This window comes from Plodia interpunctella, chromosome 30 (assembly GCF_027563975.2).
Source record: "Plodia interpunctella isolate USDA-ARS_2022_Savannah chromosome 30, ilPloInte3.2, whole genome shotgun sequence".
Taxonomy (NCBI): domain Eukaryota; kingdom Metazoa; phylum Arthropoda; class Insecta; order Lepidoptera; family Pyralidae; genus Plodia; species Plodia interpunctella.
Genome location: NC_071323.1, coordinates 654735 through 678258, shown reverse-complemented (window position 1 = coordinate 678258; position 23524 = coordinate 654735). Strand labels below are relative to the sequence as shown.

The window sequence follows — 23524 nt, the reverse complement described above, 5'->3', positions numbered from 1 at the left end:
AAGATCAGTTCTCATTTATTCATTTACTTAATCTAATGTCTGAATAAATAAATAAAACTGATCTTTACGACAGCATTGTCCGGAAGCTCCTTACAGGTTTCTCAATAAGGCATCAGTGAATAGCAGTTTTAGATTGTGTTGATAACTAATTTGTTTTGGATCTCGTATGGGTAACCCTGTGTCTATCCAAATGATTCTTGGACTCGAACTTTCGGCCGCATGCGCACACGAACTGATCTGTATGCTTTATTTTAAAATGCTTCCTATATCTTCTCATATCGGCGAATTCCATTTTACATTCAGCGCAAACGGAAGACTTTTTACACACACCATGATGGTCCTTCATGTGGACATTCTTTAAGGTCGCCGTCATAAATCTCAAAGAGCATATGCCACAAGTAAACTTCCAACATTTAGCCGATTCATTATAGTGTTTCTTCTTCGCATCTACAGAATCGAAAACGGTTTTACATTTCCGACAGATCATTTGTTCTCTGCTTTTGAAATGACTTGTCCTCACGTGATAGTGAAGCGCGTTGTTTGTAGCGAAAGTTTTACCGCAGTTTTCGCACGTGCACTTGGAAAAGTGTGATTGCGTGTGTCGACTTAACGCGCGGAACGTCAGAAAATTTCTCGGACACATAGCACAGATCAATTTTTCCGTTGGAAATTTGAACGGTTGCGTTCCCAAATCGAAGTTCAAATCTATTGATTTGTTATGACTTCTTAAAAGATGATTCGCCACGTCTTCAATGTTGTCAAACATGTCGAAACATATTCTACATTTCAAATCTGTGCAATCGACTTTTATATACGCATCTGTGTGACTAAATGGAACTTCCATATAGAAGTTTTCGTGATTATCGTTCATGTGTTGTCGAAAAACAGCTGGCACTTCAGCCTTTTTTTCGCAGTACAAGCAAGCCAATGCGTTTTCCGGCAATTTAAACGGGTACAATGTTGCGTAACGGAATAGAGTGCGGGCGTTTTCTCGCGCGTGTGACATCAGCGAACGTTCTAGAACAAATAATAGGCTTTTCACTACAAAGGTCTAATTTCTGAAATGCTTTGAGCATTTCAGAAATTAGACCTTCAAAGGTACTTTTTCACGTCAAATTTTAAATTACAAATCTTTCTAAGCATAAAATTCATATGATAAATGTATTGGTTTCGGACGTCGGTAGCACTATTCTGCGCCACGGAAATCCTACTTATATCAAACGTAATTTTTATATAATTTACTTTAGGATGGTAAGACTTCATAAGCGTTTTCCAGCTGACTTTGTGATTGAACGTCTTATTACAAATTTTACATTCTCATTGTGAATCCACATGTGACCAGCCAACGTGTCTTTCCTGGAAAACGTTTTGGCAGTAACGAAACATCGTCTAAATCATCCCATGCTTACGTGGCAACCCATACGTTGCCGAACAGAGATGTAACTACACCCAATACCCTAAAAGTCCAGTGAAAACAATTTTCGCTTTTTGGGAATTAACTGAGACAACACTGCTTAAATCTATCTATGCTACCATGTGGATGGATACTCATATATGGTCGTCCAAATAAAAAGGGACCTTAAGGCGCCCGGCACTTACGCCATTAATGCCGTTGTTTTGTATTCGAACAACGGCAATAAAGACTTATGTGCCAGCCGCCATAAGGTCCCTTTTGATTTGGACGGACATATATATTCTAACTAATTTTTAGAAAAAGGCTTTAACGAACTATATTTTCTCCTATTGCACTAACAAATCTAATAGCCATGATTGGTTGTTAAACACAACACCTTCATTCATTTTCTATTCTTAATGGACAGACTGCAACCTTCGTAGAAAAAGATAGATTTTTAAGGTTTAAACCACCGTCTCGGGATGATATGACTTCATATGTGTTTTCCAGCTGACTTTCTGATTGAACTGTTTATTACAAATCTTACAAACAAATCTCTTGTTCTCACTGTGAATCCACATATGGCCCATCAGGGTGTTTTTTCTCGGAAACGATTTGGCACATTCCGGACACGAAAACAATCTTTCTTTAGTGTGTGTCACGCGGTGTTTCTGCAATTGATATTTGGACTCAAATTTGCGACCGCATGCGCACGCGAAAAATTCGTCTGTATGATGAATTTTATGATGTATTCTATATCGCATTACGTCCGGAAATACTTTTTTACATTCTGGACACGCGTAAGATCTTTTATCGATGCCATGAACCTCTTTCTGATGTGCGTTTCTCAAAGTAGCCGATACGAATCTCTCGAAACAGCATTTGCACGAATATCTCCAGCATTTTGGAGATTCCAAAACGTGCTTCCTCCTAGCTTCGAGCGAATCAAAAACGCGTTTACATTTCTCGCATATCCTTTGCTCTCTACTAATTGAATGGATGATTTTCATGTGATGTAGCAAAGAGGATGATGTTAAGTAAGACTTGCCACATAGCTCACACGTGCACTTTCTAAAATGAGATTGCGTGTGTCTACTCAACGATCGAATTGTCGCGAATTTCATTGCACACATTGTGCATATTAACTGTTCAGTTCCGAACTTAAACGGTTGCACTCCCAAATCGAAATTTAGATCTAAAGGCAATTTGTGTGCTGACACAAGATGATCTGCGATATTTTCAAGCGTTTCGAACTTGTTTGAACAAGTTCTGCATTTTAAATCTGTGCAATCAGCTTTGATGTAGCCGTCGTTCAAATGAGCGAACGCTATTTTGACTTTGGCTTCTGGGTGCTGAGATTCCATGTGCGTTTGGAACTGTGTGGTCGCTACGCTCTCCTCGCAGTACACGCACACCAACGAACACTCAGGCAGCTTGAAGGGGTAAGCTGTGGTATACTCCACTATGATCTGGGCATTCCGGCGCGCCATCGCCATGGCACTTTGTTCTAGAACAAATAAAAATCCCTCTATGACTGTTTTCAATTTTTCATCAATACTTTTGAATTGTGTTTCATCAGAGATTCATTGCAACATTCTAAACTGTTGAGAAGATGCGCCCTAATCTAGAAAAGTACGTACTTGTGTACTAGACGGATCCAGAAAGAAGCTTCGAGAACAATAAATAGTTCTGGAAACAATAGTGCACCTTACGAGCGCTATACATTAGGTCAAGACATAAAATTATTGCATGGCGCATAGTGACTCAAAACTGAGTAGGAGTAGAAGATATGGGACGAGTCTTTTCAAAAGGCGTTGAGCATCGACATAGATTATTATTAACTTTCAATTTACAGGAAGGTGAATCTTGCCTTGGCTTTGGGACTTTAAAATGGCGATGGAGAAATGGTAACGCATGTTAGAAAATACACAAAAAACAGGACAGATCGCTCATAATAATGTCCCTGATCGTGTGTCCAGAGTTTTAGAACGCCTGTCTTGCCGCTTCGAATGAAATAGACTGGGAGTTGTATGGAAATCTATTTTGGTTAAACTAGCTCGTCTAGCTATCTTGATTCTTGGTCTTTGGATGAGATGTATAAGAAAATGTTAGAGATTAGACATCGAAGGCTAAAAGGTTTGACCTTGATGATATTGTTGTTGTAACCATCGACTCAGGATGGTAAGACTTCATATGCGTTTTCCAACTGACTTTCTGATTGAACGACTTATTACACAGATCGCATTCAAATCTCTTGTTCGCGCTGTGAATCCACATATGATTAATCAGGGTGCGTTTCCTCGGAAACGTCTTAGAACATTCCGGACACGAAAAGGATCTTTCTTTTGTGTGCATAACGCGGTGGCTTTCCAACAAATATTTGGAGACAAACTTGCGACCGCAATCGCACGGGAAAAATTTGTCAGTGTGGTCAATTTTATAATGTACTGTATATTTAGTTAAGTCAGGGAAAACTTTTTTACATTCCGGGCACGAGTACGATCGCTTATCGATTCCGTGAACTTCTTTTTGGTGTGCGTCTCTTAATGATGCCGACAAAAATTTTTCGAAACAGCGTCTGCACGAATATCGCCAGCACTCAGGAGTTTCTATAACATGTTTCCTCCTAGCTTCGAGCGAATCAAAAACGCGTTTACATTTCTCGCATATCCTTTGCTCGCTATCTTTTGTATGAATAACTTTCATGTGATGTAGTAAAGAGGATGACGATAAATAAGACTTGCCACAAAGCTCACACGTGCACTTTCTAAAATGAGATTGCGTGTGTCTACTCAACGATCGAAGCGTCGCGAATTTCATTGGACACATTGCGCATATTAGCTGGTCAGTTCCGAACTTAAACGGTTGTACTCCCAAATCGAAATTTAGATGTAAAGGCAATTTGTGTGCTGACACAAGATGATCTGCGATATTTTCAAGCGTTTCGAACATTTTTGAACAAGTTCTGCATTTTAAATCTGTGCAATCAGCTTTGATGTAGCCGTCGTTCAAATGAGCGAACGCTATTTTGACTTTGGCTTCTGGGTGCTGAGATCCCATGTGCGTTTGGAACTGTGTGGTCGCTACGCTCTCTTCGCAGTACACGCACACCAACGAACACTCAGGCAGCCTGAAGGGGTAAGCTGTGGTATACTCCACTATGATCTGGGCATTCCGGCGCGCCATCGCCATGGCACTTTGTTCTAGAACAAATAGAAATCCGGCTGTGACATTTTTATCTGGTTCGTCTTAAGAATTTCTCATCACACATTCACCGTGTTAGGGTTCGTAAGTTGTATGAACTATTTTCGATAAATTGCTTAAAAATTCTGGTAAATGGCTGTCACAAAAATAAAATACTAGTCGTTCGCCGCGAATGTAGACCTCGCGAATACAATTTTTTTTCACTTTATGTATAAGACATCATGTCAAATATCTCAAAACACATTTTTCAAAGTTACAGTCTTTTGGTTTCACACGGCAGCTAGTGTCGTGTTCAACATTATATACGTGTACCTACCTACATAATTTGGCGTGCGTATTTTTTAATTCCACGATATTTCAGAATCTATTCATCCAATTTGTGTGCTGTAAAGGGCAAAATTTATCTTCATGAAATTATCTTCATGAAGAAATATTTTTTTATCATAAGGATTAATATGCTTGTGTAGTAATAATTGTCAAAATGCACCTTTTAATTTACATTATCTTTTTGCATATAAAATGCCTTATAGTTACTTAATTATAAAAGATAGATGTATAGTGTCGCGGACTTTTTTATGGATCTACTAAAAACCTATATTTTCGTAGCACATTATATGCATGTATTATCAACAGTAGGCACGCGGCACGCGCGTTAAGATTTTCGGTGACGCTTTTTCTTAGGATTACTTTAAGTGTTCATTGATATTGCTGAAAACTAATTTATTTCAAAATAAATATATGCCTATAGCAATCTCGGATAATGTAGCTTTCTAATGGTGAAAGAATTTTTGAAATCGGTTTGGTAGCTTCGGAGATTACCCGCCTCAAACATACACTCACCTCGCGAATCCAATATTATTTTACAAAATTGTGAATATTTCAAAAGCGACTTATGAGATAAATTTTAACATAACAATATGTAGATGACTTATACAAGAGGCCAAAATCTATACGTTTATATTGTCCTGGATGAGATAGACCCAAACATTTTTCTGATAAATGTTGATAAATTTGAACATTTTCTAACGTAATTGTGTATATAATGAAATAATTTTGCTTCCTCGTATACAATACTTCTTTTACCATAGTTGCTCCGTGGAGTATTTTTGTTGAATTTCCAAGGTCAAATATAAGTAATTAAAATAAACTACAACTTAATATATTATCGTAAAATTCTTTATTAAATCTGTAATACTATACAATTTTCTTTTACTACATAGCCATTTGGTTAAATATAACGAAACGAAATTCAACTCAGAAATATTCTCACATTTCTTCGGAGTGGTAAGACTTCATATGCGTCTTCCAGCTAACCTTTTGATTAAATGGCTTACTGCACACATGACACACAAACCTCTTACTGTCACTATGTATCCACATGTGTGTCACCAATGTGCTTTTCCTTGGAAAAGCTCTCGAACACTGATCGCATGAAAAGCGCTTTTCTTTCGTATGCGTTACCCTATGCTTCTCTAAACCGCTCTTTGAGTCAAATTTACGATTACAAAAAGGGCAGCCGAAGTATGTGTTAGTGTGATGGATTTTAAAATGTTTCCCAACCGCCCTCCCGTCGGGAAAGGTTTTCTTACACTCCGGACATTCCAATGTAGGTTTTACTACGCCGTGAACATCTTTCAGATGTTCGTCCCTCAATATACCAGTCATAAATTTATTGTAACAGATCCTACAAGAGTGCTTCCAACATTTCTTGGACACGCTCATGTGAGCGCGTCGTTCCTCGACCGAGTCGAAGATTTGTTTGCACTTGTTACATATCTTCTGATCTGCGGTCACCGCATGGCTGAGTCGTATATGATAACGTAAAGCGGACGTGCTCAGATAACATTTGCCGCACTGTTCGCACGTGCATTTGTTATAATGCGATTGAGTGTGGCGACTCAACGCCCGTAAATTCATGAAGTTCTTATTACAAATAACGCACAGCAATTGTTCAGTTTTGAAATTAAATGGCTGCAAACCGCAATCGTATCGCAAGTCTATAGGTTTATCGTGATCTTTGAGTAAATGTTCAGCGGCAGTTTCGATTTTATCAAGCGTCAATTTGCAGATTCGACATTTCAAGTCTGTGCAGTCAACTTTGACGTAACCCTCGTTTATGTGAGCGAAAGCCAAGTAGGGTTTGAAATCATCGTGATTGGAATCCACGTGCGCTCTATAGAGGGCTGGATCTTGGTAACTTTGGTCACAATAAACGCAAACCATACAGGTTACTGGCAATTTGAACGGATACGCTGTGACGAACTGGACAAGGATTTGGGCGTTGCGCCTCGCCATCGTCATCGGATTCGGGGTTTGTTCTAGAACAAACAGAAATAAAAAGAAATAAATGAAAACGTTCTTCTAACGCTGGATTCTCTATTTATAGAAAGACGCCTGACTAAAAGAAATATTCGTTGCATAACGTGAGTCACACACTGAAAATTCTAATCAGATTGTGAAACTGAAGTTCACGCGTGTTCAGAAGTGGCTAATGACCAGGAATCTAGCTTGCAGGCACATTGGAATGATACGCTTTTAGATGAGCCTTATAAGGCCCTGTTTGGCTGAATTGTTTATTGCATTCCTTGCATTGAAACCTTTTATTCTCGCGATGTATCCACATGTGCTGAACCAAATTTCTCCTCCTCGAAAACGGCTTGGTGCAAACCGTACAAATGAAATGCTTCTCGTTCGTATGTGCCACGTTGTGTTTCTCCAAATTCTTTTGCGTGTCGAATTTACGGTCGCAATGCCTGCATTGGAAATAATCATCTGTGTGCATAATTTTGAAGTGTACTCTGTATTTCATTCGATCGGTAAATACTTCTTCGCATTCAATGCACGGATATACCCTTTGCTGGTCACCGTGTACTGCCTTTTTGTGAGCATTCTTTAGGGAGCTAGTTGGAAATCTTTCCGTGCAGTATTTGCACGCGAATGTCCAGCACCTTTTGGACTCGATCACGTGCTGTCTCCTCTCGTCCAACGTGTCGAATAAACGTTTACACCTGATGCAGATCTTGTGATCACCTACATGGGATATTTTTAGATGATTTTGCAAGGAACCGGACGAGAAATAAGACTTGCCGCAGGTGTCGCACGTGTATTTACAGAAATGTGATTGTGTGTGTCTACTTAAAGCGCGCAATGATGAGTATTTAGAGTAGCAGATTGCGCAGTTCCATTTTCCTATCGCGAACTTAAACGGCTGAACGCCCAACGGCTCGGCTAGATTCAGCCTCAATTTGTGGTGTTTGTAAAGATGCTCAGCAGCGCTTTCAACATCATCAAAGTTTCTGCTGCATTCGCGACACTTCAAGTCTGTCACATCGACTTTGATGTATCCCTCGGGTATGTGAGAGAATGCTACGCGTAATCTGACTTCGGGATGTTCGTCTTCCATATGTTTACGGAAGAGGTGACCCTCATCGAATTCGTCACGGCAATAAACGCAAACAAGGGAACATTCCGGTAGCTTGAACGGGTAAGCGGTCGTGTGAGCGACTATGATCCAAGCGTTTCGCCGGGCCGCGTTTGGGGGGAGTATATCCATCAACTCTAGAACAAAAGAAAGGTCTCAATCAGCTTTCTCTCGTTGTGACGTCCCGAGGTCCGGGGTCCGATTAAGAAACGTCTTCTGAAGATGCGCTTGTGATTTTACGGGACTCAAAAACATAAGAATTACGCCGAACGTCAACTTTGGGGAATGCTGTTGTTTCCTATCAGCCGTTAAGGATTTTATCAAGTCGCCAGAGCACGAGCCACACGCCAGATCTTAAATCAGGACCCATTTGCGCTTCCATTTCAATTAATGTTTGCTTGTCTGAATATCGAACGTTCCAGATTACGTAAGTACCTATCCATCCAGACGTAAGATTAAACGCCGTGATCCACGGTGAGACAAAGGGAAATAAAATTACTGTTATTCATAAAAAAGTTAAAGCATAATTTTCGCACCTTACATTGACAGAACGAGACAAAACATACTTTAGCTTAAAGTATACTTCGATTTAAACTTTTTATAAATAACAGTGAAAGATAAACACCCAACTCTTGCGCATGGAACTCTGCATACACTGATGGAGTCAACGGGTGACCATAGCGCGGAAGTTCCTAGCACAACGTATTCTAACCTGCCATTCAGCTAATTGCATTACTTGCACCTTACTTAGGGCCCGAATTTAGATATTTTTAATTTAAATCAGTTATTTTGTACGTTATTTCTGTTTATATATTAGGTGTAAGATTTTTAGTTCATTTTTAATTTGTTGATTTATTTAGTTAATAATTATAGTACTACATAGTTTTGTTTATTGTTTAGAGTTTCAGAAATGATATTGCACCACATCGACTGTGATATAAGTGCCATTTGCCAACATTCGAGATCTTTATCGGCTTTTTCATCTAAATGTCTATAGGTAACATTTGTGTTCAGTGTTTTGGAAAGAAATTAATAACATAATCTACTTGTTACAAGCTTTTATTGCAATCAATACAAGTTTGGAAAATAATAACAAAAATCACCCAGCCACAGACAAAAATTCTGGTATCTCTGTATCCAACACACCATGTAAATCGAAAACATCTGTGATAAAAATTTAAAACTTCAAAAATTATTTTGAAACACAGTTTGTCTTGTCAAATTTTCGCAAGCAACTCTCTCACCGGCCAGATAACCTTGTAATGATATGAACGTGCTTTGTATATGTAGAACCTTGACACCTCCAATATACAAATAATGTTTAATATCCACAAAAGGGTTTTATTCAATTTATACCCAAGGTTCACCATTTTACAAATTTTCTGAGGGAATTAGCTTTCAGTGGCGCCCAACTTGGAACCCAGTATCAAAATAAAGATTTCTGTTTAATAATTCAAAATTTTTTGCAACGTTACAGTCCCAAATCATTTATGAAGATATAAATGTCAAATCCAGATATTCTATCTAAGTATTGGCCTGACTAGCCCCCTGATCGCGCAAATATCTTCAGCTGGACCGCAATTGAATCTCGATCGGTCTGCCTTTGCCTATATCAGTAACGGATCAAAATTGAACCGTAGATTATCTTTGCCGTTGTCATAACAACAAGTTTCAAAAATAAACATTACGTATTTTACCAAACACTAATTTATCCTAATCTTTTACTTATGAATGAATGATTTATTTAACTAATAGTGACTCATTTGATAGTGTTGCGTGTTTGTTTTTATTCAATCAACTTATTTTTGTACATATTTCTTATAACAGAAGAGGATATCCTCTCTTACGAACCCCGCAGTCGGCATTGCTCCTGAACATCATCAGGAGTTTTAATATCTTGTTTAAAATTTAATGCCGGGACACTGGCCTTCCTTATGGATGGATAAGGAGGATGGGTAACCTACCACGCGGGCCTAATGCTGAATGATGGATGCAAATACAGCTGAGAGAGAGGTAAACGTTGCTGAATCACGCAGGAGCTCAAGTTATGTTATATCAAATGTTCAACGAATTGATAAACTGCAACGATCCGAGTTTATGCATTTAAGCAATTTTATTACTCTTTAATTAATCTTCTGAATGATGCTTCTTAAAATGAGCTGGATACTTCTTCCTATCAGTAAAAACCTCTTTACATTCTGGACACACATAAATCCTTTTCCCTGCCCCGTGCGCGTTAGCCTGATGCGTCAACTTCTGGTTCCACGTGATAAATCTTTCCCCGCAAATTTTACAGAGATGCAACCAACATTTCGGCGACTTCATCAAGTGTTTCCTCCTGTCTTCGAGCGTTTTAAATGTCGTCTTGCATTTCCTACACAACCTTCGGTCCTCGTACATGTGCTGCCTCATGTGGCACTTCAATGACGTCACAGTAGAATAGGACTTCCCACACGATTCGCATGTGAACTTCAAGTAATGAGTTTGGGTATGTCGACTTAAAGATCTGAGACTGGCGAATTTCTCCGCGCAAATTGCACACGAGAGCTTACCCTCGGCCAGTTTGAACGGTTGTATTCCTACATCGAATTCAAGTCTCAACCGCTTTTTAGAATGAACGGTAAATAAATGTTCAGCTGTTTGTTCCAACGTGCCGAGCGGTTCGGCACAGAGTTTACATGATAGTTCTGTGCAGTCTGCTTTTATATATCCCTCAGGTACGTGCTTGAACGCAGCCCAGATTGGAAAGTCTGTGTGTTCGTCCACCATATGTTTTCTGAAGACGGCGGGGTCGTTAAAACTTTCGCAACAATACACGCATACCATATCACACTCCGGCAGCCTAAAAGGGTATATTGTCGCGAATTCCATAACGATCTCAGCGTTTCCTCGCGCGATGTGCAACGGATCGCTTTCTAGAACAAAAGAAATGTTCCCGATCAATGGGGGTGTTACCTTTTTGGTCAGTGTTGGGCGCCACTGCGCATAACACTCGCGAGTATTTTGCCTCACACTCGCGTTAAAAGTATGGATCGAATGTGTCGTTATGCGTTATGCGTAACCAAAGCACGCATACGTGAATACGCAACGCGCTAGTGTGCGTGGATTAAGACGTGATATTGTTGGCGATAATTTAATCGTATTGATTCTGTATTATCTGCCTCTCAATTTATTTTTTTATATTAGTTCATATTAGGAAAGATTTTAATTTTTTTAGATGCACTGTATCGCACCACAAAGCTTAACGTATTTTCCAAATTAAAAAACCTTTATTCTTCTTAGGATAATATACATCACTTATTGACGTTCAAATTTTTACTTAATACACATTATGCTATACATATATACTCTTTATTATAATATGCCTTGAGTATTTACATTTAGTGGCGAATTCGATCGAGCCCCTAATTCAATAACCTAATCAGTTTTCAAAACGGAGAAAAGTAGTTTGATATTATTATTTTTCGTTTCGTCAAAAGTGCTCGTCGATTGGTAAGGAGGGATGTAAATATCCGGATGGTATGCCTTCATATGGTTCTTCCAACTGACTCTCTGATTAAACTGTTTATTACATATTGTGCACTCAAATCTTTTATTGGCGCTGTGTATCCACATGTGTTGGACCAAATTCTTCTTCCTTGGAAACGATTTGGAACAAACAAGGCATGGGAACAGTTTCTCTTTCGTATGAACTACTTTGTGTTCGTCCAGACCACGTTTCGTGTCGAATTTGACACCGCAGTTCGCGCACATGTAATTGTCGTCAGTGTGCGTGACCTTGAAATGGAACCTAAACTTCTTTCGATCGGCAAAAACTTTGGAGCATTCAGGACAAACGTAAGATTTCTTCTGGGCGCCGTGCACTTCGTTCAAATGTGCCTGTTTTATGTTCCACGTGACGAAGCGCTGGCCGCAAGCGTTGCACAAGTGCGGCCAACATTTCGGCGATTGCTTCAAGTGATCCCGTTTCGCTTGGAGCGACGCGAAAGTCATTTTACATTTTCTACATATCCTTTCCTCTGTTATATGTGAGAATCTAATATGGTGTCTTAATGTCGTTAAAGTCCCATACGACTTACCGCACGCCTCACAAGTATACTTCAAATAATGCGTCTGCGTATGCCTGCTCAACTGCCGCAAGCTCAAAAACTTACTATTACAAATGGCGCAAATAAATTTGTCCTTTTCCAATTTGAAAGCTTGGATTCCTAGATCCACATCTAAGTTTATAGGTTCGAGGTGATCGTTGTGCAAATGTCGAGCTGTATCTTCCAAATTCGCGAATTTTTTCAAGCATATTCGACAGCGTAGATCTGTACAGTCAGCTTTGATTGAGCCTTCTGCGCAATGGACGAATGCCATGCGACTATTGAAGATTTCGTGTTCGTCATCCATATGCTGTCTATAAACACAGGGGTCGTCATAACTCTCAGCGCAGTAAACGCACACCATCGAATTTTCTGGTAGCCTGAAGGGGTATGCTGTTGAGAATTGGACTATTAACTCGGCGTTGCGTCTGGCGACGACATTAGCGTCTTTTTCTAGAACAAAGAGAAATGTTCTTGGTCATTTAACGACTCTTTCATTATTGATAGACTCAATAACAGATAGACTCACACCGGTTATGTCCAAATCCATACTAATAATCAGAAATGTTAGTGTATAATATAAGTATTAATACACCCTGCCAATAAGACCTGTAATTAGACCTGTAATATTAAGATGGGTTGTTTCAGATACGTTGCGACGTAATGTCGGATGCCTAAGCGCAAGAGTTGCTATTAGTTCTATCCAAGGACTCTTATTAATGTAACACAGTAAATCTGTTATCGAAATATCCCTGTAACACACACTTGGGTGTTTAAAACTTGTTTTGCTTTTAACACATGTGTAACTGTAACAGTACGTTTTTGTTTTAATATTTTTGATAAATGTTTCTTTTTCTGACATGTACGTACGCAGTCAGACGTATACAAATATATATAGTTATCTGAATGGAGACCTTATTGCCTGTAAGAGATGTTAACACTTCCATGTTTGGTTGAAAACAGAAAGTGGTAAAGTTTATTTCTGAACACTTTAGAAACAGAAAACACAGTGTTCAAAACACTTCGTATCCATTATGACTGTGAGTAATAACAAGTCAGTTACGATGGTGGAATATTACGAAGTCTTGCTGAGATTTACAGTTACGTGGTGGGCAGGTAACCTTGTTACTATCATGACAAAACGGAGCAATGAATATCGATGTGATTTTTGATATGGAGACTGGAACGTGAGTCCCCTGTTCCGTAAAGTGCCCCAGATGAGACACCACAATTACAAATCTAACCCAGGAGACCACGACGAATTCGTTTGCCTCTGTCGTAGGATTTGTGACAGAGACGGACAAAATTTTCTCGAAGACATTTGCCGATAGTACACTACATTGCGCACGCCAATTAAGACGAAACGTCAATTTTGGCTTCTCAGCCTATAGCCTCCTTCTTCTTGACCTTATGTGGGGTCGGCAGTGTCGGCACAGTATGTAAGTTCCTTCCATTTCGTCCTATCATTTGCCATATCCGTTGATACTCCTTTCCTGTTCATACTATCCTTGGCACACTCCATCCATTTCTTCTTAGGTCTTCGTCTATTCCTGGAACCCTTTACTTTCATCTTTAACGCCCTTGGAGTGACGTGATTGTCATCTCTTCTTAAAATATGCCCATACCAGCTCTGTTCTCAGCCTATGTGCTTGCACTGTATTCAGCTTGGAGTATAAGCCTCCTTCATAAGATGCCTTTAATTTCAATCTTGTGCCGCTTCTATACATTTAATACCAACAATTTTTTGATGTCATCTTGCACCAAAACATTTGTGGTCTTCCTGGATGATTGCTTCCATTCCGCGTACACCTTGCACCACGAGCCGTTCTGTGATATGACCTATCATTTTTCCTTTCATAAATGAAACATGTTAATCTATACTATTATTATAAAGAGGTGGGCGTTTGTGAGTTTGCATGTTTGAGGCGGGGGTAATCACCGAAACTACCGAACCGATTTCAAAAATTCTTTCACCATTTGAAAGGTACATTATCCAAGATTGTTATAGGCTATATTTTATATCAAAATTCCCACGGGAGCGAAGCCCCGGGCTACATCTACTCTACAATACATATTTGAGATTATTGTGTCATTGCCACAATCGTCTCGTCGATAAATAGCGCTGATGTTATATTAAGATTTTGCATGTCTCTTCGTAGCAAAGCTAAATCCAGCTAATATTATAAATGCAAAAGTGTATGAGGATGTACGTATGCTCATTCACGCGAAATCTACCGGACGGATTGTTATGAAATTGGTACACGGGTAGAATATAACCTGGAATAACACATAGGGTGCTTTTGATCCTGATATTCCCATGGGAGTCGAAGTCGAGCTAGCTAGTCTATACTATTATTATAAAGCGGTAAGCGTTTGTATGCTTGAGGCGGGTAATCACTGAAACGACCGTACCGATTTCAAAAATTCTCTCACCAAGGCACATTACCCAAGATTGCTATAGGATATTTAATTTCAAAATTGTCACGGGAGCGAAGCCCCGGGCAACATCTTTACATCACTGTAAAGACGCTACGCCTTCTTTACATCAGACAAGATGACTGTAATATTATGGCATAAATCTTTAACCCATTTAGTGTTGGGGTAGGCGGCAGTTAAACTTCGATAAACAATGAAACAAACATGCGACTAATTACAGTGCCTATATCTTTAATGCAATTGAGTAATAGACAATAAATATTGATCAAGTATCAAATTCAGCTTAAAATTCTATGGATATTATTTCGTGCGTCCACTCATAACTTATTATGATCGATATCTCGGGATCTAAGCGACGTATCGCCATGAAACCTATGCCAGAATTTAAGTTAGACCTTCCGCTATACAACTGCGAGCTGCGAGAACCACATCAAATTCCATCCAGTAGTTTTTGCGTGATGCGCGAACAAACATACAGACAAAAATTCTTTCAAAAAAATTGTTTTGGCTTCTATTAGTCCCATAAAGACCCGCCATAATTATTTTTCTATAATATCTTCTATGTACAGACATAGCCACTTAGTTTTATTATGCCTATACTATTATTATAAAGAGGTAACCGTTTATGAGTTTGTATGTTTGAGGCGGATAATCTCCGAAACTACCGAATCGATTTCAAAAATTCTTTCACCATTAGAAAGTTACATTATCCATGATTGCTATAGACTATAATTTATATCAAAATTCTTACGGGAGCGAAGCCCCGAGCAACATGTAGTGTATAGATATAGATGTGTCCTCGTCGACTATCTATTACGAGGTTTGGAACTTTCTCGAGTAATTCTGTACAGAATACAGAAGACATAAAGACAGCGCTAGTGTGTGAGTAGGCGCCATCTCAAACCTGCCAAGATTCAAATGCTATGCTTCGAAATATGCCGTTTGAGTCTGTACAGCGACAGAAACTTCATGCCGCAATGTTTGCACGTGGCACAATCGGTCGAATGCTGCAGTTTAAAATGATCGTAATACGTGCCCTCGTTGTTAAACGTCAGATCACATTCGCGACATCTGTACAACTTTCTGCTCTGACCGTGCGCCGTCTCCATATGCCGTTTGCGCGTCTTCCAATCCAAGAATCTCTCGTTGCATTTGAAACAACAATACGGCATGCATTGTTTCTCCGTCCGTCGGTGCTTCTCCTTTGCTTCCATCGTAGGGAATTTTTTCCCACACTTCTTGCACGGCACCTCGTAATCTTGATGCTTCGATCTGACGTGTCGCAACAGCCCCGTGCTGGCAACGTAACTACTTCCGCACACATGGCACACGTAGCTCAGAAAGTGAGTTATCGTATGTCGATTCAGGTGGAACAAAGACGGGAAGCTTTTCTCGCATATAGCACAAGTATAAACATCTTTCTGTAGATAGTACGGCATCACGCCTAGCTTCCCATTTTTAGTCAAATTCTGATTGTGTGTCACCGTCAAATGGGCAGCCGCTGCTTCCAAAGACGCGAACTGCTCTGGGCACAATCGGCATTTTAGATTGGTGAGATCAGCCTTGATAAATTCCGATTTCGGTAGGTTATAGAAAGCTACTTTGAGGCTGAATATTGCGTGTTCCTGGTCCATGTGAGTTCGGAATACGTCAGGATCGTCGAATAAGTCCTGGCAGTAGACGCAAAGGATAGATTTATCGTTGACCCGGAATGGGTAAGCCGTTGTGTCGCGTATGATGATTTCCGCGTTAGCCCTCGACGGGTCATAAGAGTAACGCTCGTCTAAAAAAAGAAAAAGATTCTGGATCACAACAACATCCTAAGCCATCTTTTTTTTTTATAAATATCTAAAATCGTTTCTCGTTGCTATTATGAGCTGTCCGAATATATGTCAACGACAAATGTGAAACGCTTTGATTTCCCAACGAATAATTTAAAATATACGAGTAAAGCTGACAAACTTTTTCATAAATCTACAAACATAAATTTCACGTTACTAAATTCTATTATGTGCGAAATTCTTAACGACAAATTTATTTATTAAGGTACACACACCTACAAATTACAATTTTGCATTTTTATACTTCAAGAGCTGTACATTACTAAATAAGTAATTGTCCAAATTTAGTGTATACAGTATAATCATTTAAAATGAGCCATTAACAGAATGTATTGGTACTCAGATAAATTCACACAACTAATACAAGAAGCAAATTGATTTAAGGGAGATGTCACAAAATAGAAATGTGAAATTCTCCCACAAGCCCACCGAATAATTTGCACCGAAACAGGCATTTAATCGCCCGCTATAATCGCTATGCCCTTGCAAGGTGTCACTTGTACTAACAACTTATGCATGTGACCAGCCTGTATTTACGAATTGCAATAAAATCTGAATACATTACATACTTTTATATATTATTAGAAAAAACCATTCCAAGAAACTATATAGTGAGCCCTTCTGGCATGATAGGGACCAACACTGTTCAAATGAGTTTCTATCGGCATTTCTTTTCAGCAGTGGTCGTTTACGAGAAAAAGTGCCTGTCTAATTTCTGAATGATTTGAATTTGAAAATTTGAATGTGAATCACGCTTTGTTGACGCGATACGCGTTTCATTCGGGTATATACATAATATTAATCTGGTATATCCTCACCGTCCCAGCTGTGTTTCCATCTCTTTTTAGCACACTATAATGCTGAAAGGAGATAGATACACACACTTACAGGTAAGATAAGGACTATCGCAGAAACATCAAGATGGTAAAAATCGGGAATGACCGCAGTTTCTTGACGTACATTGCTTTAAGTACACTAGCGCCACAATCGAATGTTTTATCAATTTATTTCATTTATTAACGAAAATTCTAATAATCTACACAAATTTTTTTGACGACCTCGGTGGCGCAGTGGTGAATTGCTTGCCCCTGTACCTAGAGGTCCCGGGTTCGATCCCCGGTCTGGTCATGATGGAAAATTATCTTTTTCTGATTGGCCCGGGCCTTTGATGTTTATCTATATATGTATTTGTTATAAAATATAGTATCGTTGAGTTAGTATCCCATAACACAAGTCTCGAACATACTTTGGGGCTAGCTCAATCTGTGTGATATTAAAATTTATTTTTAAAAAATTCTCACATAAATATTATAGCTTTCCATTAGTGAGGCATTATCTGTCGCCCATTGACCACGGACCTTTAAACAAGGTCCGAAACGTCAGGGAATTGAAAAAAAATAAGGTATGTGCACTTTTAATAACTGTTGTTTAGTATATAATTTATCAATTTAGTTGGCCACAGCTTTCGGTTTACCAAACTGCCACGCCAAATCTATCGGACGGATTGTTATGAAATTTGGTACACGGGTAGATTATACAGGGTTACTGGTATCTTAACGCATAACCTTCCAAAGGCGCATAAGGTACATAAAGACTAATATCTTTTGTTCTACGACTTTTGTCTAAATATAATAAATACAAAAATTTTCCTTTTTTTTAGTTTTTGTCGTTCCTATAAATTGTTAACTCTATGTTCGATTCCGCTACATAACGCTACTGTACTGTCTCGTGTTGCTCGGCTGTTACATACAGTTAACATGTGTAGAATCGCAAATTATATTGTATTTATTTATATGAAGAAAAAGAACTACGAATCACGAATAGTCGTAGAATAAAAGTTGCTTGTTTTGATGTACCCAAGTAGTCTTTAGGAGGTTTTGCATTTGATACCAGTAAGTAACCCTGTATAAATCGCAATATACGCGTACACATTATTATTGATTATATTACTATAATAAATACAATTTTTGTTCGATTTACGAACTTATTAGATAATATGATTTTAAAAAAATGTGATAGTTGCCCACTAGCGCGTAGGTTTTATGCGAATTTTAATCGACGCAACGAATCCCAAGGCAATGTACGCCGATATGTCACGATCATGGCCGATGTTTTATTGTCAACGGTTATTTTAAAATGCGTAGATATAATAATGTTTCAATATAGAGGTAAATATATACTATGCGTTATAAATGGTGCCGTAGGGTAGGGTAATATGTTTTAAAAGTATTTTAATTTCTTATATTACTAATAATAAGCACAAGACCAAATTGAAAAGGTTATATTTTTTACTGTTACCATAATATATATATAAGTATACAAAAAATAAACTTTTCAATGTGGTAGGACATACTATCACTTGATAAGACTCGATTGAAATTTTTTTTAGGATACTTTATACGAAAATATATTTTTTTTTTCCTTTTCACAATTTTATTTTGTAAAAAAAAAATCTTTTTCTTTGGTTTTTGAAATATATTACAACAGCAACATACTGTAGAAAGCGAATGCAAAAAAAAAAATATCAACAACGCATTACACTTTTCTCAGTAAATCTCAATCAACTTTATCAAGTGCCCAAATTCACAAATGGATATATCTCGTTGTTTAATGAATGATTTAAATGAAAAAAAAAAACAGAGCCTCGTGAATCTAATCAAACTACAATTATCACTTACCCATTACTCCGCCGGCTATGTGTGGTCCCGCCCTAAAATAGGACCACTCCACATCCTCGTCGTGGTCGCACGAGGAAGAACAACAAGACGATTAACAACTAACCTTGACAGCCGATACGCAATGTTCATATTTTTTGTTTTGTAATTCATAATCTGATGTACTTAATCTAATTTGTATTTTAAATTGCAAGGGTTTACATTGTAATTAGTATTATAATGACTGACGTGACTAAGTTACTTAATCACCTTACTGTACATTGTAAAAAGCAATAAACTGTTTGAATTGAATAGCATTCCCAAAGAGGGCCGGCGTCGGGCAGGCGGCCGGTAAAATCACAACAGAGCATCATTTTAAGATTGTGTGTGATGTTGCCCGGTGCTTCGCTCCCGTGGGAATTTTGAGATAAAATATAGCCTATAGCAATCTTGGATAATGTACATATCTGATGGTGAAATATTTTTTAAATCGGTTCAGTATTTTCTGATATTACCTCCGCCTCATACATACAAACTCACAAACTATTGATGTAAATCACGATTATACCATTTTAATATATGCCTAAATCATTGTCACTATCACAACATAACCTTAAAGCACGCAACCGATTTTGATGCAGTTTTATTAAGACAATTTATTCCCGAATGTTGACAAATGACCCCCGTACGAAGTCGCTGGTAATCCTTACATATTATAAAACAAAGTCAGCTGCCCCGTCTGTTTGTCTGTTCGCGATAAACTCAAAAACTACTGCACGGATTTTCATCAATAGATAGTGTGATTCCTGAGGAAGGTTTAGATGTATAATTATATTATATTTTTACCCGAGCGGAGCCGGGACGGGCCGCAAGCATTATCTTTTGGAAAAAATATTGATAATGCAAAATTTCAACTATTTAAAATTTGATGTCACCCGAAATAAAGTCAGGAGAATCTAAGAATACCTTTAAAATCTAAATCTGTAAAAAAGACACACATAAAAATCCTAAAAACATAACACTTCATTATGAACAGTCGTGCAAAAACCTGAATAAAATAGCGTATTTCTAATCACATCAGTCTTAATCAATTAATTTTCTTTTAAGGCTCAAAAAACTAGAAATTGACGTTCGAATCACATAAAAATACGCCACATATGTGTGGGAATAGTAATTTTGTAATTTTTGCACTGGCAACACTAGCTGTTAGTAGTCCTTCCTGTGTCAAAGCCAGTTGTCACGCGTCAGCGTGTGAAATGTTGAAGTTTGTTACTATTATTAGACTCCGCACAGGTCATGCATGCTCCCCGGTGTTCCTAGCTTGTTTTATTATTTTTGAATGTTCAAAATTTTCTCTATTCCTATACGACTCGCTTCCCCCTTATGTCCCAAGACCTGCAATTTCTATTAACATTAGTTTTCTTTCACCCCATTTATAATTATATTGGCAAAATTTATACAAAATAACAATATCTAATTATAATTTTTATTTACTCTCCCCTATATCCGTGTGTATGTATAATAGTTTAGGTTACACACTGAACCGTGTTTCAATGTTGATATTATAACATATTATATTCCGTGTCAATCTCAACAAATAGTCAACAAGTTTGCATCAAATACACCTAACATCCCCTAACATGTCGTATATATATATATATATATATATATATATATATATATATATATATTACGACAATAAACAATGTTGGTCAACGTATGAGGTATATTCAACAGCACGTCAACTCACACAAATTCATTGCAAACTAGCCGCTGTTAAGATTATTTGTGATTACTTAAATAAATTTGTATTTGTAGTGAAAAATATTATACGACGCTTCAATGACAGAACGAATAGGCGGGAACACCGAACACAGTAACAATGTTCACCAGTTGTTCCATTACATGAAATTAGTGTTGCTAGTTACAAAATTGAAAATTGTTGCGTTCACTATTTAACAATGTTCATTCATGCAGAATAATTTGATGTGCTGTTGACTGTACCATATTTATACACAAGTAAGCATGTGTATTGTTGTGACAATGTTGTCACAAAAGAACACCAAGGTGGCTCTTGTGGGACGTCACACAAAACAAAAAAGGCATGGAAACAAAAAATGGCTCTGCATGTTTCGATTATTAAAACGGTAACAAATAATTAATGTAATTAATTATTAATGTGAAATTTTCAATTATTTTAACGTGTTCGAAACATTGTTATTAAAAAGACATATCCAATTGTCGCCTTAATTAACATGCACAATAAAAGAAAGCAATTGATTGACAAATATTCGGCTGAGAATTTCATAAATATTAGGTTGAGAATTTCATAAATATTCAGTTGAGAATTTCGTAAATATTCAATTGAGAATTTCATAAGAAAATATTTAATCGTACCCTACTAATATAAAGTAAAACAGTTGAAAATTAAAGCGAATCCTTATATATTTGCGTTTACTTTGAATTTAGTCAACTCGATTCTCATATTCGCATACAAGAACAATGTTTGGTCAAACTTATTTTATATACCAGCCTTTGACCTAACATACGTACATATTTTATGTAAAGGTGTACTTTCTTATGTTACCGAAAAAAATATATAAAAACAATAATGGTAAGCCCTTCTGGCATGACAGGGACCAACACTGTTCAAATGAGTTTCTTTCGGTATTTCTTCTCAGCAGTGGTCGTTAAGAAATGCTAGTAGTTTGTAGCTTTGTTAAATACTTAAAATTTAATTAATAATTTAGAATATGACGCGAAAAAATGCCTGTTAAGGCCTAATTCCGATCTAAAGCATTGATTTTGACCTAAAACGTAACTGTAATTTTCGCAAAAAAATCACTAGATTTCAATGAAATTTACAACATGTGTAGAGTAATAAAAAGGAAATAACATTATATGAATGACGGCGCAAAACCCGGAACAAGCTTAAAAACAAATCCTAATTGTGAACCCCCCTAGGGAATGCTATTGTTTTTTAATGCTATCAGCTGACTATGTGTCCCTTAGGCACTCATTACGACATCCACGGTTGGATATGGAGTGGTCCTATTTTAGGGCGCAACCACATGCCACAAAGCGAGGTATGAATATTGACTACTGTTGTTCGCCACGAACTTAGACAAACTGTTCACAACAAATTAAAAAAAAATTGTGAATATTTCATAAATGGCTCAAAAGCGATTTTGTTCCCCCACACGAACTTAAAAATAATATTGATAGATCCTACATACCTTTTAAATTTCATCAAAATCGGACCAACTGTTCGAAAGATATTGGGTTACAAACATACATACAAAAAATGTTTTTTTTTTTTGCCCCAAATGGACCGAATGTAGACCGAACGAGCGAATTGACTCTAACGAGATTGATTCTAGCCAAATATATGTCAAAATATAAATTTCATTTAGATAAAATGCTGTGTTTAATATTATTTAAAAAAAACTTAATACTGTCTGTCTACACAAAAATATAACATCGTTACTAAACAATAACTCCGGTTATCCTAGATTAATCATGGTGAAACTTCAGAAAATAAAATATTGTGCAATCATGAACTTTACAAGCGGTAGATATAAGGTTCACAATCGTTTGCAGTCTAAGTGTGAATTTGTAGTATTTAATTTAGTAACTTTGTGGAAGTGAATGAAATAAATTCGTATTTATTGAACCCCTTGGTCGTAACATTATACCTAATTGTTATATACTCACCAGCTTTTGCCCGGGGCTTCGCCCGCGTAAATTTCCCATGGGAACAGTTATTTTTCCGGGATGAAAGGTACTTCAAAATACATGTATGCAAAATTTCAAAAAGATTGGTTGCGTAGATAGCGTGTGAAGAGGTAACAAACAAACTTAAGCAGAACAAATTGGCTGGAATAATCAGCGGCTCAAGACTCCGCACACAGAAAGACAAGGCCCAGACAAGCGGCCTAACTGCGGAAAATTCTCCTCGAGGGAATTAAGGATAGAAATCCACTTCATCGAAGCCCCGCAAACGGCCGGCTGTACACTAGACTTTACAGCGGATATGGACCCGGCGTCATGCTATTCGCTATATCGGAGAAGAGCTGTTCCAAATGCCAATTTATAGATATAAATCGTCCTTTATTATACTTGAGAGCAAGTATTGACGCATTCAAAACTTCGAAGAAAAAGTAAAAATTAAACACAGCATTTCACTTAAACGAAAATTGGATAATCAATGAATGTCTACCTTTCTTTTTCTTCTCCGGTTTCGCTTTGCTGCTAGAGGGCTTCGCTTTGGCCGCTTCGATTTTTGTTTTAGCCTTTTTAGATGGTGGCGGTTTAACTTTAACCGTTGATTTCCTCTTCTGTGCCGGTTTTGAGGTATCGAGCAAGTCCAGGAGATCCACCGATTCCTTTTTGGGCACTCTGCTCGCCAGTTTTGTCAACGGTTGGTTGTCAACTGAAATGGAAAATGGGATTACTATATGAGCTTTAAAACCTCGCGAACACAATAA

The 23524-nt window shown here is 37.8% G+C and overlaps 3 protein-coding genes across 24 annotated transcripts in view; all 3 read right to left on the bottom strand.

Annotated features, from left to right (window-relative positions):
- Window positions 1-23524, bottom strand: part of LOC128682614 (golgin subfamily A member 6-like protein 22) — a 163722-nt gene that overhangs the window by 44001 nt on the left and 96197 nt on the right. The window lies entirely within an intron of this gene.
- Window positions 1-23524, bottom strand: part of LOC128682613 (gastrula zinc finger protein XlCGF57.1-like) — a 78025-nt gene that overhangs the window by 47956 nt on the left and 6545 nt on the right. For 14 of the 22 annotated variants that reach the window (XM_053767434.2, XM_053767441.1, XM_064436975.1 and 11 more), the window contains exon 4: window positions 23257-23469. In XM_053767434.2, coding sequence (XP_053623409.1) covers window positions 23257-23469 — 213 coding nt within the window. Of the gene's footprint in view, window positions 1018-2883; window positions 2901-3327; window positions 4597-5755; window positions 6916-7194; window positions 8156-9061; window positions 12560-14751; window positions 16326-23256; window positions 23470-23524 lie in introns of those variants that run through there. The other 8 variants (XM_053767456.1, XM_053767446.2, XM_053767452.1 and 5 more) reach the window with 8 other exon arrangements.
- Window positions 1036-2889, bottom strand: LOC128682621 (zinc finger protein 98-like). The gene has a single exon (XM_053767478.2). The coding sequence runs from the start codon at window positions 2887-2889 to the stop codon at window positions 1858-1860; it is 1032 nt and encodes a 343-aa protein (XP_053623453.1). The 3' UTR covers window positions 1036-1857.